At 42.7% G+C, this 18,074-nt stretch overlaps 1 protein-coding gene across 6 annotated transcripts in view; it reads left to right on the top strand.

Moving 5' to 3' along the window:
* Positions 1 to 18,074, top strand: part of nrxn2b (neurexin 2b) — a gene marked incomplete at its 5' end in the record, with an annotated part of 459,423 nt that overhangs the window by 199,311 nt on the left and 242,038 nt on the right. For all 6 annotated transcript variants that reach the window (XM_083665752.1, XM_083665751.1, XM_083665749.1 and 3 more), the window contains 3 exons: positions 3,432 to 3,551; positions 4,279 to 4,660; positions 9,675 to 9,865. In XM_083665752.1, the coding sequence (XP_083521878.1) occupies positions 3,432 to 3,551; positions 4,279 to 4,660; positions 9,675 to 9,865 (693 nt within the window). The remainder of the gene's footprint in view (positions 1 to 3,431; positions 3,552 to 4,278; positions 4,661 to 9,674; positions 9,866 to 18,074) is intronic.

The raw sequence follows: 18,074 nt of genomic DNA, 5'->3' as shown, positions 1-18,074 counted from the left end.
AATGAGCGGGGGGCTACTGCTATGGGGCACCAGCAATAACATCACTAATATTGGTTCTACTGTTTCTACTGAGATGAGTGCTGCTGTCTGACATGGCAGCATTAAGGGCTTACAACCTCATTTAAGTTTAAGTTCAATTTTATTGGAATTTATAGTGTATATAGTGAATATTGTACCCAGAGGTAAATACACTGTACGGGTAATCCAAAGTAGCCTACGAGACAAATACGAAAAACAATACAACGTTTTAAAACACAGATTGCATACAATCAAATCTTGGGATATAAACATTTTATTCTTTCAAATACATAAAGTACATTACCAAAACAAAACCTGTGAATGGACAGGTGTGTTGTCTCCGACAATAGAGGGTCTGGGTTGCTGCGTAGTTCAGCTCCCACACCCAGACCCACCACCGTGGAGTGAGTGGCAGTACTATGTGTTGGCAAATAAGTGTTAAAAAATGAAAGAGATCTACCGGAATATACAGTTTGAATATGAGAAATATAGGGCAAAAAAGTTTAGCCTGGATTTGAAAGCTGATCCTCATCCAGATTTTCCTCTACACTCTCAGCTGCAGGTTTGTTTATAGTGGTCATTACCTGGGCATTAGAATATGGGCCACCATCAGCATTACAATTACCTGTCAGTTGTAGAGGCAGGTGGAACAGCAATATTTGGTTTAGAATATATTGGTGGTTTACCTAGTAGCTATACTGTGCATAATTGGTATCATTGGTATTATTACAATGTATATTTAAAGGTAATAGCATCCATTGCAGTGCTATCTGCCTCAAAGCCCTCTCGGGACTCCGCTGGGCTGCAGCGACATTGAGCCTCCTATTGTTAGTCATGTTATTTCCTGATGTGCCTGCTGGTGTCCCATAGCAGCTCTCTTATGGCCCGTTATGGGCAACCCAGATAAATAACACACGGGTCCTAACCCTGGGGGAACCATCTCCTATTCATTCTCCCTGCTCCCCAATATTCTTAACAATAGATGCCCCGGGCCATCATTACTAACCAAAGCACCCAGAGCAAGATCCAGAGAGGTCCATTTGTTGACGTTAGTGTAACAGTGTAATCATTGAATTAGATCAATACCATGCAAACAATAATGAGAATCATTAGAATCCCACATTTTGTCTTTTAAAGAGCTACTGTACATATAAATGATATAATATTGATGGACTGCTGCACATTTTTGACATAGGGTTTATGGTTGAAATGGGTAAGCCATTCATAACTGTAAGGTCAGTTTTGAATCACCATGGTGAGGGTAAAGCTACGGTAAGGCCAGCTCAACTGGACCATTTGCGCTTTTGGGAGCAGGTATTAATCGTGCCTCAGGACGTGACATGTAGATGTTGGCTATCAACAAGGTGTGGTAGTCATGAAAATGCTTACAGATTGTTTTCTATGTGTGATTTTGAAATTGTAACAACGCCATTACAATATGTAAAACAGACATTTAGGAAATGTCAGGGAAGGAGGGGGGTTTCACAATGGCAGAGTTATTTTATTATACTGTAACATTGTGTCCGTAGACCTCCCGTAGGTAAGACTAGTGTTAAGGGCTCTGGTCATACATCAAACCACTATTGTTCCGTCTCTTTCTCTCTCTCTCTCTATCAGTCACGCTCTTGTTCTCTCTTTCTCTGCAGTGAGGGACTTAGCCTCATATTTACTTCACACACAGTGTGATTAAAAGTCTCTCTATCCAATTTCATGTGGCTTGAGACAAAAAGCCAAGGAAAAGGGTAACAGCGGTAAATGGGAAAACTATTCTCCAGTGTGTGCTGGTGTGAGTGTGTGAGTGTGTGTGTGTGTGTGAGTGTGTGTGTGTGTGTGTGTGTGTGTTGGGGGAGGGGGGGGGGTGGCTATCAGTTGATGGAACCTTTTTCCTTGAAACTAAATCATTTCACACACCCACTCACATTCCACCAAGCTACACTTCATCATCGAGCAGTACCTACCTGTATAGCCGGCCACCCTTAGCATTGGAAATATGGAGAGATTTCTAATATTGGGTCTGCCTCTTGCATAAACAAAATGTCTGCCCTAGCTGTGTTGGATGGCTAACACTTGTTTATCTTTTTTTCACTCTTTTTTTTTGTCTCAGCCATGCCAAACATGCCCTTGGTCCAGTGAAACCCTGGAGCACATTCAGTGGATTGTTAATGCAAGTGACTGGCCTCCTTGAGGCTATGTGCTATTTCAGGCTGGTTACACTGGCAGCCAAGTGGAAGACTCCCTCATTATGCATTTGTTTACAAACCCATTATTTTCCCTCTCTAATCAACAATATTTTTGCCTTGGTGAATGCCACGTAACATACTGCAAGTCGACCACTGTCAGGGCTAGCCTTTGTTGTAGCCTCCTGGTTGTGCTACAGTATAACCATCAAATCCTCTTGTTCGTGTTGTGGATTGTTTACAGTATACATTTTCACTTGTGCTTTTCACAGAGGGATATTTCTTGTTTGACTCTGTAAGGGCACTCTGTTGCAGCTCTTAGTGAGCGATTAGCACCGACTGACCATGACTTTGCACATCCATAAGCAAATCATGCCGACTCACCACAGCTCAATGACAGACAGATTCAGTTCCGCTGCCTTCATCAGAAACTATACTTTCTCTCTCTCTCTCTCTCTCACTCTCTCTCTCATTCACTCACTCACCCACTTCCTGCCACACTTGACATAATTGGGCTGTGTCATTGGAAGGCTATAAATAGCCAAAGCTCAGTTGGAGAGAGAGAGAGGGTAGAGAACTGCTACTGTAAATATGGCTTTAATAAGCATTTCTCCTGCACCATATGTTGCAGCGTCAAACTGTGTCTCCTGTGGTGGTGGAGGCGAGACAATGGAGTGAGGGAATAAAGAGGAAGGTGGATGAGGGAGGAGTATGTGGTGGTGGTGGTGGTGGTGGTGGGGGAGAGCAAGACAACCCCCTCGTCCTAAATCTCTTCCCTGCTCAAAGTGCCTGCCAAAGTCCTGGGACAAACTATTCATACAAAACATCAATTATAGAAGTTCCATGACACTCCTGCAGGCAATCTACATGAAACAGTTCTTCCTCTCATTCCTACTGTCTATGATAGTTGTAGTGCGTTATAGTGTGTTTTCTAATCAGAGTTAAGTTTCATTTTCTGTGTTACTTCTGTGTGATGGACATGAGAACAGTGTGTGTGTGTGTGTGTGTGTGTGTGTGTGTGTGTGTGTGTGTGTGTGTGTGTGTCGTGTGTATGAAAGTATGGATATATTTTTTTGTGAAGACAGTATGCATACCTGCCTGTGTCTGTGTGATGGTATGAAGAGTAAATGTGCAGGTTTTCTCCATTCACTGTCTCTCCCCTGTGGGTACAGTAGCTAGTTGCTCTATGTCAAAAATCTGTTGGCCAGCTGGGTGACCAAGCTCTCCCTCTCTCAGGTAAAGGACCAGAGACGCTCTACGCAGGGCAGAAACTCAACGATAACGAGTGGCACACAGTGAAGGTGGTGCGGCGAGGCAAGAACCTGCAGCTCTCCGTAGACAATGTGACTGTAGAAGGTGAGTGTCCACCACCCCCACACCACCCCTGGGCGGGAGGCATGGAGGGATAGAAGGTTGGTGGGGTTGATAGGTGAGAGGAATGATGGAGAGAAGGCATGACAAGTATCCACTACCCACGACCCCTGGGCTGGAAAAAGGAGGGATGGAGGTTGAAAATGTGACAGGTGAGAGAAGGAGGTTAGAAAAGGAGGTAAGCAGTAGGTGAGTGTAGGAGAGGCTTGATAAGGCCTCGGGCAAGGAATGACCCTGTGAAGTAAAGGGCCAGAGCTGATAGATAGCCAGCTTGAACTAGCCATGGTGGAGAGAAAATGTCCACAGAGACCCTGCAGGGATAGGAATGTTGAGGGGCTGAAGTATCTTTGATAAGTGTCTTACCTAACTCATTACTGCACATTTCTAGGTAGCACTTAAATCATGTTATACATGCTTATAGCCAAGGGATAGATTGGAACAATGTAGGTGAAGTTGAGCTGCTCTTATAATCCATTGATGGTGAAACTCATTTCCTCTATGTTGCTGCCTCATACTAGTTTAAAGCCTGCATGCATTCTTTTTACAGTCACTTACTCACTTAAGATACCACACATACAGTATCACACCAACTATGCCATGTATCACATCAATCATGTCAAAGTATACTATCCTTAAAAAGAAAATATCTTTATGGCCCTACGTCCCTATGCTGTACATGTGGCATTCATATCCCTGTGCCTTCATCCTCCAGGCCAGATGACGGGTGCCCACACACGACTGGAGTTCCACAACATTGAGACAGGCATCATGACAGAGCGGCGCTTCATCTCCGTGGTGCCATCCAACTTCATCGGACACCTTCAAGGGTTGTCGGTCAACGGGGTGCCTTACCTGGACCAATGTAAGAACGGCGACATCTCCTACTGTGAGCTCAACGCCCGCTTCGGCATGCGCCACATCATCGCCGACCCTGTGACTTTTCGAACGAAAGGCAGCTACCTAGCGCTAGCCACTTTGCAGGCCTACGCCTCCATGCACCTCTTCTTCCAGTTCAAGACCACCACCTCGGACGGCCTGCTGCTCTTCAACTCCGGAGACGGCAGCGACTTCATCGTTGTGGAGCTGGTTAAAGGGTGAGTCTGGTCTGGACGTTTGTTTGGATGGCGCAAAAAAAATTAGAACTGGTTCTCTGTTAGCTTGCTTCGATAAATAGATATTGATATTATACATAAATCAGAATGAAAAATAGTTCCATTGGCATGTAACCAACACCAGTTAAAAAGACACGTTTAAGTTATCCCTGACAATGAAAATGATCTACATTGAAAGCTGTTGAATAAAATAAAATAAAAAAATATGTCTCTGACTGAACCAAAATAAGTTAGAGAGCCACTCGTTGGTGTTCAGTGGTGCTATGAATCAGTGGAAGTTGGATGTAGGTCTTTCCATTTCTCAGGGAGCAATATCAGTTTGGTTTATGGCTCTATTGAATGCTGAAAACAGATTTTTATTGGAGGGAAACAAAAGATGGAGAAAACATTATTTGCTGTAAATATCAGATGCCCATCTGGATGTACAGTATATGCATATAATCTTTATTCTTTATCAATGAAGAATATACAGAATATATGTATGTGGCCATCTAGTTGATAAATACTTTAAAGAAAAGGTTACCTTAAATAGCATGGCTTTTAATGGTGTTATATTACCTGCAGTTGCAAAGTTATTCATACATTCAATATGAAAATTGTTGTAACAGTATTCTGTACAGTACTGTATCTCCCTGCCTCTCTTCTTCACCGCCTTGCATTGTTACCACACAAAGGCCCAACACCATCTCTTTCAGCATGAACAAAGGCAAGGGAGGTTGATGTAAACACACTTCATAAACATTGCACTTTTAAAATAGTCTACACTAGGCGAACGAAAGACAATCATTTTGTGCGTGAACAAAAGATGCCACCATGTCAGCCCCAGGGCAGATGGAGGGGGACAAGTTTAATTTAGCTGTGTGTGTGTGTGTGTGTGTGTGTGTGTGTGTGTGTGTGTGTGTGTGTGTGTGTGTGTGTGTGTGTGTGTGCACATTGTGGGAGATTGTGGGAAGACCTGCATTGCATTAACATTTCAAAGCTTTAAATAAAATACCCTGATGACAAAAACTGTGGTATCAATGTGAAGTAGCCAGAAAGCCAGTGTGCTCTAAGTGTATTTATTCACTCTAAGAACCTGGAGCAAGCTACGGTCTGCAAACGTTTCTCAAACAACATTTTAAATAAAAGAGGTTGGGAAATCTGCGGTTCTGCAGCAGGCTATTACAGCTGGAAGCCCGCATAACTTCGACCCAGCACCTCCCTTCCGTCAAGGAGGGAGAGAGAGAGAAATGCAGCTTTTCTTCTCTCTCCCTCCTGCCTCCATTGGTGAATGCTCAGGGAGGACAATAGAGGAGTGCTGAAATGCCGAACATCACATGGCTAGGTGGAGATTGACTCAATGCAGCCATTTTGGTCCCATGGCTACCCACTGAATAGCGTAAACAATAATAGACTAAATGACAGTTTTGTTCCCAAAACGCCTTCAACGTGAGAGGCAATTTTTTAAGTGGCAAATTCTCCAACATACCGAGCAGTAAAATGTTTTATTGTTTGCCAGCACAGTATGCAATATGGTTCTTTATATCTCTTAGGTATTTTTTGGCAACACTTCTGAGAATTCTTCAGTATTTAGTTTTAAAATAATATGTACTCTGGGGGCCCTAAAGAGCATTGTACAATACTATAACCATGTGTAAAGACCGTATTGGTAATTCTGTGTCACCGCAAAGTGCAGCAGGGTAAATGGTAGTTTTTGTAGGACATGTCAAGGGGCCAGTTGGCATATTTAAACACCTATTACGTTCCACATTCAATAATTACTAATAGGCGAAAATAGACACTTATCTGATCATAACGGGCAGCATTTGTGTCTATAATATCATTATCTAGTGTCTATAAGCGTCTATATCATTATCTAACCACACAGCAAGCCTATAGTTGGCACCAAATTCAACCTGGGAATCTCCAAGCGCTGAGATGTAACAGAATGACCCTTGGACTAGATTTTTCAATTTCAAACGTATGCCAAACAAAAACCCTTGATAGCAAAATAAATAACACATTTACTTTAAGAATTGTGCAGCTTAAAAATTTGGTAACGGAATGATCCTAAAATCTCACAGGGTTTTTTTATGTAACCATGTTTCCCCAAACTATCTGCTCCAAATTAAGATTCAGATATGTCAGCAGAAGTAGTGGGGTGTTAGGTATCATATGATTGGTATATCTCTTTTGTTTGTTGAGCTACAGTAGGTGAAGTGGATTTACATCCGGTAACAGAATGACGGCAGTAGTGGACTGGCTATCTGGAACACTGGAGAATTCCGGTCTCCGCCCGGTCGATCTGTGGGCGGTGATAAAGAAAGATACGAAAAGATGCCAAAAAAAAAAAAAAAAAAGAAAGAGTAAATGACCGATGCAGCCCACTTCTCCCCCAGTGCCCCAGTATTCATCCTTTCGCGCAGCCCTTCCAACTTTATATTTACCTTTCAAATACCAAGCATCATCCTTTATTCCTTACACCAGTCACTACTGCTTCATTCAGTATAACCTATACTGATTAACCTCTTAATTGGATTGATCCATCTTTACCTCCCCTCTCTCATCTATCATCCTCTCTTTCATCTATTCATTCATCCATCCAACCAACCAATCAAACTATTTTACTGTATCCGCTACCATGATAAGTCTCTCACACTCTTTCAACCACCCAGAAATGTTTAATCAACCCTTATAAAAGCTTTCTGATGCCTATTACACTTTTTAAAGTATTATGATTTTGTAACTCCAAAAACTCTATTCTGGTTAACCAACCAACTCTCTACTCTCTCCAATGAACTACCCCTGGCTCATCCTTTCTATCTATCTAACTACTGTATCTATCTATCTATTTATCTAAAATTCTATCTATCCAACCAACCAACCATCTCTCTCTTTATCTGCTACCATAATAAGACCATCTCACTTTCTTTCAACTATCCAGCAAATCTATCTATCTATCTATCTATCTATCTATCTATCTATCTATCTATCTATCTATCTATCTATCTATCTATCTATCTATCTATCTATCTATCTATCTATCGAAACATTTTTAAACCTTTTTTCCAATACCAAAATAAGATTTTGCAAGCCCACAAAGTTTCTTCTGGAACTTATTCTTCTAGTTCATAAACTAAATTGATATCAGTAAAAACACTACAAGTATATGGTATCTCTACCTTTACTCTTCTTACTTTTGTTAACTTCCATTATACTCACTCCTCATGAGGCAGAGACATTTGAAAGTATCTTCCATTTATGTGGGTGACCCAAATAACCCAGAGACTGGGCAATGATTTGTAATCTTACAGAAGCCAAACCATTTCTTAAAAACGAAATATAAGTGTTGGTATTGGTTTACCAACGTATGTACAATACTTGAACATCAATAAGGTTTGATGTTTTTCCTAACACCTTTTAATACTTTTTCTGGTAGAAGTCAAGCCTTTGCTTATCCCTATTTCTATGATGGGAGATGGTTAAGAAATGTATTTCTGACTTTATTTCCCCCAAAATATAGACCCTTAGTTTTCATTTGACACCCAGTTTGATATGCTCTGATGAATTTCACATTTTTAATTGGCATGGGTCCTTTTACACAGAACTGCCCATCAGCAACCCCCAGTTATAACCATTGTCAACTGCCACTTAGGTTTAGTCTTACTTCATTTGCCTTCATGCATTCCATTACATCATTGAATTTACCTTTTTGTTTCCTCTCTTTAAACGCTGTCACGACTGTATAGTTATTAGAACTGTAGCCTACTTAGGGTCCCTGGCAATAGTGGACAATATTCAAGATACAAATAAATACATACTTTAGGAAAGGACACAATATCATTGTTGAGCACATTAACCTGTTGAAACTACAATGCACACAGTTCCAATGATCAGTGGGGGCTATCATGCGTGGAGGGTACTCTTATATAGGCCTATTGTATGCTCGTTTATATTATCTCCCCTCCTAATATTACCATGGATTAAAGAAGTGGGTGATTCTAACAACCATATTTTTTGTTTGTGCGTAAAGGCTCTCAAAATGTATTTTCTATGAAGTAGGTATGCATATTTTCCTGTAATCTGTACAGTATACAATATTTAAAACGTTCTATTTGATTTTATACCCTATCAAAGACAAGGGTTGCATGATTTCATTAGTAATTGGACAGAGCGCGGAGGCGATCAATGTATGCAACATCGGTCATTCATGTTTTAGGGAATAAAGCATACATAATTTCATAATGCAAGAATATACACTAGGCCTACTTCCATATATTTTGTAGAGGATGTACTGGTGTTATGAGGGATTATCCGTCACAACTGCTGTGCCCGTTATGATCAAATAAGTGTATATTTTCGCTTTTTGGTAATTATTGAACATGGAATTGTCCCACTCCCCTTGCCAACCCTCTGAACACTCCCAGTTACTGCTCTGCCTATATTGTTGCAAAGTTTGTGTTGGTTGGAGCCAAATGACCAAAACGGTCTTTGCACATGGTTTTATTGTTGCGCAGGCAGCACTCTTTAGCGGAAGTAAATTGGGGCCCTGGGTGACATTGTTTTGGTTTTAAAGGCCCACTCCAGTGATATGCCAACTTTTCAAGCTACAAAACAAATCTTTATGCTTACCCATGATGTTCTGTAATGATTTTGGTCCAAAATGATAGTTCTAATGGAAATATGTATAGTTTTTGCTTAAAGTTAGAAATATTTCCTAAAATAGAATGTCTCAAGTCGTGACTTGACGTTCACGGTCTCAGAATTGTTACACTTGACAGTTTGGAGTGGATAGGACAAATCTAAAATATCCGTCCTGGAAAACATTTTCACCAAATTAGGAAGTTAAACAACTGCTGGAGTTTAACTTTAAAGTTCCTCTGCTTTATTTAAGACTAAATATCTCTCTCTCTCTCTCTCTCTCTCTCTCTCTCTCTCTCTCTCTCTCACACACACACAGATACACTACCATACACTGTTATTCTGATGTTCTCACCTGACTTCTCTGTTTCCACAGGTACGTCCATTATGTCTTTGACCTTGGCAATGGACCCTCGCTGATGAAGGGCAACTCCGACAAGCCGCTCAACGACAACCAGTGGCACAATGTAGTGGTCTCCCGGGATGCCAATAATGTGCACACGCTCAAGATCGACTCACGCACCGTCACCCAGCACTCCAATGGAGCACGCAACCTGGACCTCAAAGGTAGGGGGTGCTACAGCATATCCTCTCTAGCATTTAGTGGAATTCTACTCTTGTTTAAGTGGGGTACCCATGCCATGCTCTTTGAAATATGAAACCACTTCAGCAGAGAAAGTTGAATAAGATACACATCTGTGACTTATGAAAGATAGATAATCATAGTCATGTCAAAATTGAGCTGTCCTCTTACATGCAGCTAACACTTTCCACATGGATGTGACTGAAGCAGTCACTCTGGGACCCCACTCAGACGTCGATGCACTTTGTCATGTACCAAAGAAACAGAAAGTGCAGAAAGTGCCATGTACTCAAACATGGCCAAACATATGCTTAAAAGTTGCTTTTGTTCTGTGGTTAACAGTGTCCTCTGAGTATGATCATGTATTTGTGTGTGTGTGTACACACACCCGCACATCTGCGTGCACACTTACTTATTCATTTTTTATTCTGTTTGTTCAGCTTTCAAATGTATGCCTGCACAGGAAGTTGGGTGATGTTCAGGTTAGGGTACAGAGAAACCCGCTCTCAGTGCCAAGTGTAAATCCGCCCGCCAAACAAGAGTGGACAGGAGGCGAAATGAAGCCTAACAAAAGGCTGGCAGCAGCAGCACCCGTGCCATCCCATCCTCTTCACCTTGAAAGATGATCTTCTCCTTCAGCAGATGTTGGCATGGCAGGCCCCTAGGCAATTTCCCAGGCTAGTCTGATTATAAACTAAATCCACCTCTAAGAGATGGTAGAGAAAAAATAACAACAACATTGACAAAAACAAGAAACAACATATCTCTCCTCAAGGAGTGTCTCTGTTTAGAATTCTACCGGCAGTCCAACCGTGGATAAAATACAACAGGTGCACTTGACTTTCATCAGTGATATGATGATGATCGCTTCACAGAGATGCCTCTTGCTTCTCACCCCCTAAAAACCCCTGTCTGGATAAATCCTCTTAAAATAATAGCTCTGGTTAAAAGGCATTTAAGTGGGAATGTGCTTACTATTGTTACAGTGTGGAGACTGGAGCTGGGTAATTGCAGGCTCCAGACTAGAGAGAAGTGAAAGTTCCCTGATGTGGTATTTAGACTCTTGAGTGAGGCGGGACACTTGAGGGAGAAGAACGCTCTCCCTCTGACGCAGATGGGCAAAGGAGGGGTGGAGGGCTGGGCAGGGAGAGAGGGAGTGGGTGCAGAAACAGAGCCTCTACTCTGTGTCTGTGTGTGAGAGAGAGAGAGAGAGAGAGAGAGAGAGAGAGAGAGAGAGAGAGAGAGAGATTGTGGTCTTAGCTCAATGGGGATTCTAGGCGTGTACCAGTATCCTGTCTGCAGATTGAGGCCCAAGGGCCTTAACAGGTGACCATGGTTAGTTATGTTTGAAACATGTTTTTGCTGGAATCAAAGCCTGTACACCCTCAAACCTCTCTAGGACGGTGAGCTCACCTGTGAGTTATTCATGACCTGACTATTATTCATGTACTCTACTCACTCCACTGTCTCATAAACTGATAGAAATAAAGCATGCGTCAACCATGCTCTTGCCCTCCCGCTAAAGAACTGCGTTACAAGAGTGAGAAAGGAATACCTTTTGCATATTCCAAATGTGTGAAATTACAGACACCCTATTGAACGATTCATCTTTGTAAATCAACCAGGAGGCCCAGCAATATTTGAAGACAAGGAGGGGGAAGCCATTTTGATATTCATTGGAAATATGGTGGCTCCCAGCTTACACGCTCGTTGAGGCATTACTATAAACACTGTATTCATTCCTGTGGAGTGGAGCTCCGTCGATATTATTAATCTGTTAGCTTTTGTTTTGTTTTATTCTTATTTATTCATTCATTTATTTATTTATTTATGGCACTTTATCTCAGGCACTAGCCTGAAGGGATAAAGAGGCTGCACTGTGGAAGAGAAATAGTTGTAAATCTTGTTTCAGTGGACCTTTGCTGGGGAATGATGTTTCTATGCAGAATCCCCTAGTCTTATTGAACATTCAAAACCATGCTCTGAAGTCCTCCATGGCCAAATCTCCAACCAAGACATTGGCACCTTCCATCTCTATCGCCATCTAATGCACATACACTAGACATTAGACACTAGACACTAGACACGCACACACACACACACACACACACACACACACACACACACACACACACACACACACACACACACACACACAGAGTTACACTGTGGATCAAACACTGAAGAACTATGTTCAGAAGGGCCTTTCCCTGGGCCTATTCAGGTGTGTTTGTTTTAAGCACATCCCTGATGGCACTAGGAAGCAAAACTGTCTCAAGGCTTACCAGTGTTTAATTGCTCAGATAAAATGAGTTGTGAGAGAGAGAAACGTTCACACGGTTTTGTTTGGTATGTGGTGGTAACCTACTACAGTCAAATGCTAAAGACACACAGGCGTAGGGCTACAGTGAAGCTCTGTCCTTGTTTTTGAAAGCCTAGAGAGCAGAATCTAAAATGGATGTCTGGCCGATATATAAACAGCATTAGCCATTCTGTGTGACATCACAGTCATTGCTTGTCTTGAGGCTAATAAATGCAGATTAAAGGAGCAGTCTGTGATTGGTTCATCCATTGTTTGACTACATTTTAAATGAATGTTACTGTATATACAGTAGTCATTGATTCTTGCAGAATACAACTTATAAATGCCTCTTCAGCTTACTTCAACTAGCTTGCCCCATCAGAAAACCAAATATAAGCTTTTACTACATTGTTTGTAAACAATGTAATTGTAAGTGTATAGGCCAGTGATGTTGATAACAATGCTGAATGTGGGCAGTCAATGCATTATAATGTGGATAATGGATGAGAGGCAAACACGTTGCTCTCCTGTGTGTGTGTGTGTGTGTGTGTGTGTGTGTGTGTGTGTGTGTGTGTGTGTGTGTTGGGTTTAAGAAAAAACTCCAAACTCCATAACCCCAACCCAAAAGTCCATTGAAACCGTACAGTTATAATACAGCTGCAAAGGCAGAAATTGACAACTTCACATCAATTTCTCAGTCAAAACATACTGATTGCAAAAACAGGACCATAAGAAAAAGACAGGAGCTTTCCGTCCTCTGTAAAAACAAATTTGCAGAGTGGGTGATGAAGATTGAAGCAACCCTCAATCTGCAATGCACTCCACATTTAACCACTACGTCCGTCAGTATTTAGCTCTTTAAAATACAAAATGTGGTATTAGAATGATTCTTAATCCACAAGGTGCAGACCACACATTGAATTAAGGACTGTGGGTTTGGCTTGGAGTCTCAAGATGTTGTCAGGCCATCTCTCTAGAGTTGATGGCAGGTTATGTTGTGTGGCATTAAATACTAGCGGTTTGGTGATCAAGGAGAGAGGTAACAGCTATGTATATCGTTATGGATATGTTACGCAGCTGGTTCTTGTTGAGTGGCAGCGCACACAAATATATAGGTTGTTATGTTTAGGTATGGAAGGTTTAGGGAGAGTTAGCAGTGGAAGGTTATGTTCAAGTGTGGCCCTTCCTCCTGAACATCAGTTAATGACTTAACAACATGTCCTGACTAAACACAACCAGTGAATTATGTTGTGCATGGTGTTGATCTAATTCAATGATTACACTGCTACACTAACATCAACAAATCCTCCTCCTCCTCCTCCTCCTAAAGACCTCTTCACCCCCACTACCCCCCTGTACAAGTTTCTCTCCTGTTAATAAAAAAAAATGTTTCCTTCTTCGAGCATTGTGACTGCCTATGGCCCCTGGTCTGAGCATTGATTATTTTATCTTATGATGACTGATGGATAGATGATTCACTTACTTAAACAAATGTATTTGTCGTAAGTCGCTTTGGATAAAGGCTTCTACTAAATGCCATAAATGTAAATGTAAATGGACATCTATGGACCTCACTCTGGGTACTTTGGTTAATGACGGGAAGTTTCTTCAGACCCATTTCTTAGCTGTTTTACCCCCCCAAAATTGCCCCTTTTATTAGTCATGAATATTGAACTGTAATGCTTTCAGGCACCAATAATCAGGTAGTTTGATTTTAGTGCCCTGTTTACTAGGTGTACTCTGGTCTGGCTATTCAGAGCTATACAACCCCTTTATTCCAATGTGAGACGACTCCCTTACACCACTGTTCCTCTGTGGCTAGCCTCGCGCTAATTAGCCCTGAATGAATTCAAAAGCAAGGAATGTTTTCCTCTATTAAACACATCCCCCGTGCCTGATGTGAAAAGGCGTTGGTACTTTGTGGCTTAGCTTATTGCCTGACATTTACTTCTATTTTTTCTCCCCCACACTCTCTCATGTATTGTTCAAGGGCTATTTAGATGTGTCCCACTTTTATCCTACCAAAGGACATTAGCCTCAAATCAGGCATGCAAACAAAGTGGCCTTTAGTATTTGGGTCTGATACATCTGGAGAGAGGGAACTGTAGGGAGGAACTGTAATCCTTGTATTGCTGATGGGAATTCATTTTCCCTCTTTGTATCTACAGTACCACATCACTCTCCAATAAGAGCTCTGGAGCAACAGTATAGCTATAGTAGTAGCTCAGCACACAATGGATACACTTTAACACAGACATTGTACACATGTGGTTAGGCATATGTATATTAGAGGAATACGATAACAGGCATGTCTTTAGTGGTTTGTGGATGTTTGGTGGATGTGATGGCCCATGTCTTTTTCCCCTTTAAGATGACACTGAAGAAAATAGCGCTGGTCATGTTGAGAAGGAAAGTGGTTCCTGTAAACATAAACATAAACACTACCACTCACTCCCCTTAGGGGATATCTCAGCCTCGTTATGCTAATGAAATGCCAGTGTCAAAGATAATAATGTCATCATTTAATGCAGGGAAGGAGGGATGAAAAAAACAACAACATCATAATAAAAACATTTTTAAGCAGCACAGAACCAGAGAAGAGAGGTAATTAGTCACACCTGATCCTATTACTGCTGTCTCGTTCTCCAGACGTTCCTTAAATATGCAAACAAGTTCTGTTTTCTCTCAAAGCAGGACGAATTGAAGCACAACAGGAAGGGTGGGTGGGAGGGCAGGGGAGAGAAAGAGGCAGGTACACACATTTTAGTTAGGGCTCTGCTTGCCAACAGTAAAATTGAGATTAACTGTTTGATCATCCCGTAATCGAGGTTCAGTCATAACACTGCTTCCCGGTGAAAACCCAGCTTCTCTGTGGCGCTGTGTGCTAATCCTCCCACAATACAAAACCTCTGCATGTCTTAGCAGGCGAGCCACGGTGCTAGTGCTAGCCATTGTTTCTGAGTTCCCCATCAAGGCATATGCTCTCTGAAGGATAAAGCTATGGCTCGAATGTGTAAAAATAAACCCTCCAATGGGGACCCATTCATAGGAAAGTGAATGGTGCCTGACAAATGTGTTGTTTCTTTTTTCAATTACCACAATGTGATAATGTAATCACATCTGGGAAAATAATTCCTTATTCTTCGACAGAAATGAGACTGTATCGTACGGACTCCAATTTAGTATTGTGGAATTTTGTTTCAATTTACCCTGAACTACTGAGTAGGATGTCGTTACCTCTTAAAACTCCAGATAGATAGATAGATAGATACTTCATTGATCCCCAAGGGGGTTACAGCAGCTCACATCACAAACAACAACAACAAAATAAAGTGACAATAGAATAGAATAATATAATAAAATAGATGATTTATGATGATGATTTATGATTTAACATCCCCCAGCCTGACTCTGATCACCCCGATCGAGCCAGCCGGAGGAGGAGTTGTACAGTCTTATTGCGGCAGGCAGAAAATATCTCCTATAGCACTCCACAGTGCAACGTGGTTGTAGTAATATGTTGCTAAAGGAGCTTCTCTGCTCTGCCACAGTGTCATGTAGGGGATGGGAGGGATTGTCCATGATGGCCAGGAGTTTGGTCCTCATCCTCCCATTAGTCACCTCCTCCCAGCTTTCCTAATAAACTTGTTCAGCCTCTTGTTATCACCTTCCTTGATGCTGCCCCCCCCCCCCCCCCCCCCCAGCATACCACCGCATACAGCACTGTGCTGGCCACCACTGACTGGAAAAACATCTTCAGCAGAGTCCTGCGCATGCCAAAGGACCTGAGCCTCCTCAGGAAATAAAGCCAACTCTGGCCCCTCTTGTACAGGACATCTGTGTTACCAGTCCAGTCCAGTTTATTTTCTAGGTGTACCCCCAGGTACTTGTAGCTCTGGACCACCTCCACATCCTCTTCCTGGATGGAAACAGGAGAAAGGGGGACCCTAGTTTTCCTAAAGTCCACCACCATCTCCTTTTTCTTGCTGATATTGAGTAGCAACTGTCCACCAGTCCTCTGTACTCGGTCTCCTGGCCTCCACTGACACATCCCACAATAGCAGAATCATCCAAGAACATCCGCAGATGGCAAGTATCTGTATTGTGCCTGAAGTCCGGGGTATAGAGGGTGAAGAGGAAGGGAGCCAGAACTGTCCCCTGGGGGGCGCCAGTGCTTCTCACCACCCAGTCTGACACACATCCCTGCAGCCGTACAAACTGTGGCCTGTTGGTCACCTAATTGGTAATCCAGGAGACAATGGGGGAGTCCACCTGCATCCTCAGCAGTTTATCCGCAAGTAGTAAGGGCTGTATGGTGTTAAATGCACTGGAGAAGTCAAAGAACATGACCCTCACAGTGCTGCCAGCCTTATCTAAATGGGAATGAGCTCTGTGTAGCAGGTAGATGATGGCATCATCCACACCAATGTCTGCCTGGTAGGCAAACTGCAGGGGGTCCAAGGATGTCTTCACCAGGGGCCTCATGTGTGCTAGCACCAGTCTTTCCATGGTCTTCATGATGTGGGATGTCAATGCTACCGGTCTATAGTCATTCAGAACACTGAGGTTCCTTTTCTTTGGTACCGGTACCAGGCAAGATGTTGACCTTTTCCAGACTGAAGCTTAGGTTAAAGAGGTACTGGAGTACTCCACACAGCTGGTCCGCGCAGACTTTGAGCACCCACAGTCTCACACCGTCAGGGTCTGCAGCCTTCCTGGTGTGGAGTTTCCCCAGCTCTCTCTTCACCTGATCCATACTGATGAAGACACTGGAGCGGGGGGTGGTTGCTGTGGCTTTGGTGTCGGGGGGCAGAATGATGGGGGGCACTAAAGAGTTGTGAAGTGAGGAAATGGTGGGGCTGGAGGAGGAGGGGAATGGAAGGGAGGTGTGAATGGAGTCAGAGGGGCTGGAGAGGGAGAGGGAAGGGAGAGGGCACTGGATGGGACAAAGGGGTATGTGAGAGGTGTGAATGACAGGGTGGGGGGGGGGGGGGGTTGGTCCGGTAGCTGAGCAGGGCTGGTGAAGCTGGGGGGAGGGAGACAATGATCCCCCGAGTCAAATCTGTTTAAGAACTGGTTCAACGCATTGGCCCTGTCCAGATCTCCAGCTACTTGCAGGTTGTCAGCCTGCTTGTAGCCAGTGATCTTCCTCACGCTCCTCCACACCTCTCTTGTATTGTTGTCCTGCAGGCTGTCCTCCATCTTCTGCCTGTAGGTGTCCCTGGTCTCCTTCAGCTTCTCCTTGGGCTTCCTTCGCACCCGCTTCAATTCTTTCTTGTCACCAGACCTGAAGGCTCTCTTCTTGTTGTTGAGGAGGGCCTTTAGGTCACTTGTAATCCAAGGCTTGTTGTTGGGAAAACACCACACCGTCCTAGTAGGTACAGTGTTCTCCACACAGAAGTTAATGTAGTCTGAGATGCAATATGAAAGACCATCAATGTCCTCCCCATGTGACTCACAGAGAACTTCCCAGTGCATTGTTAAGTAGTGCTAAAACAAAATTACTTCTGTTAAATGTCTTCTTAGCTGCAGTGTTATCCACACCTATCATCATTAGCAATTGCAGGGAAAAGAGACACTCACACTTTAGCCAATAACTAATGAGCAACATAGTGACATACAGTTAGGCCCTATGTCATACTGTACATACCTCTTCAGAATCACACCCTCGCCATACAAGTAAGTAGCACTGTGTTCACTGAGGTTGAGATAAATATAAAGAGGAAGGCATTAGAGGCATAATATCTCATTAAAATGCTCTTATATTACCATTGGTGCTGAAATAAAAATGAAGGATTACCAACAGTAAAGGTCATATCCCTTTTGTGTGAAAACCAGTTTGCTGTTTTTCCTTTGATCACCCATAGAATCTCTTCACTTCATCAGTGAAT

The sequence above is a fragment of the Argentina silus genome (genome assembly GCF_951799395.1).
Source record: "Argentina silus genome assembly, chromosome: 1".
Classification (NCBI taxonomy): Eukaryota; Metazoa; Chordata; class Actinopteri; order Argentiniformes; family Argentinidae; genus Argentina; species Argentina silus.
The sequence above is the reverse complement of the archived record's forward strand: the minus strand, read 5'-3'. Positions and strand labels throughout refer to the sequence as shown.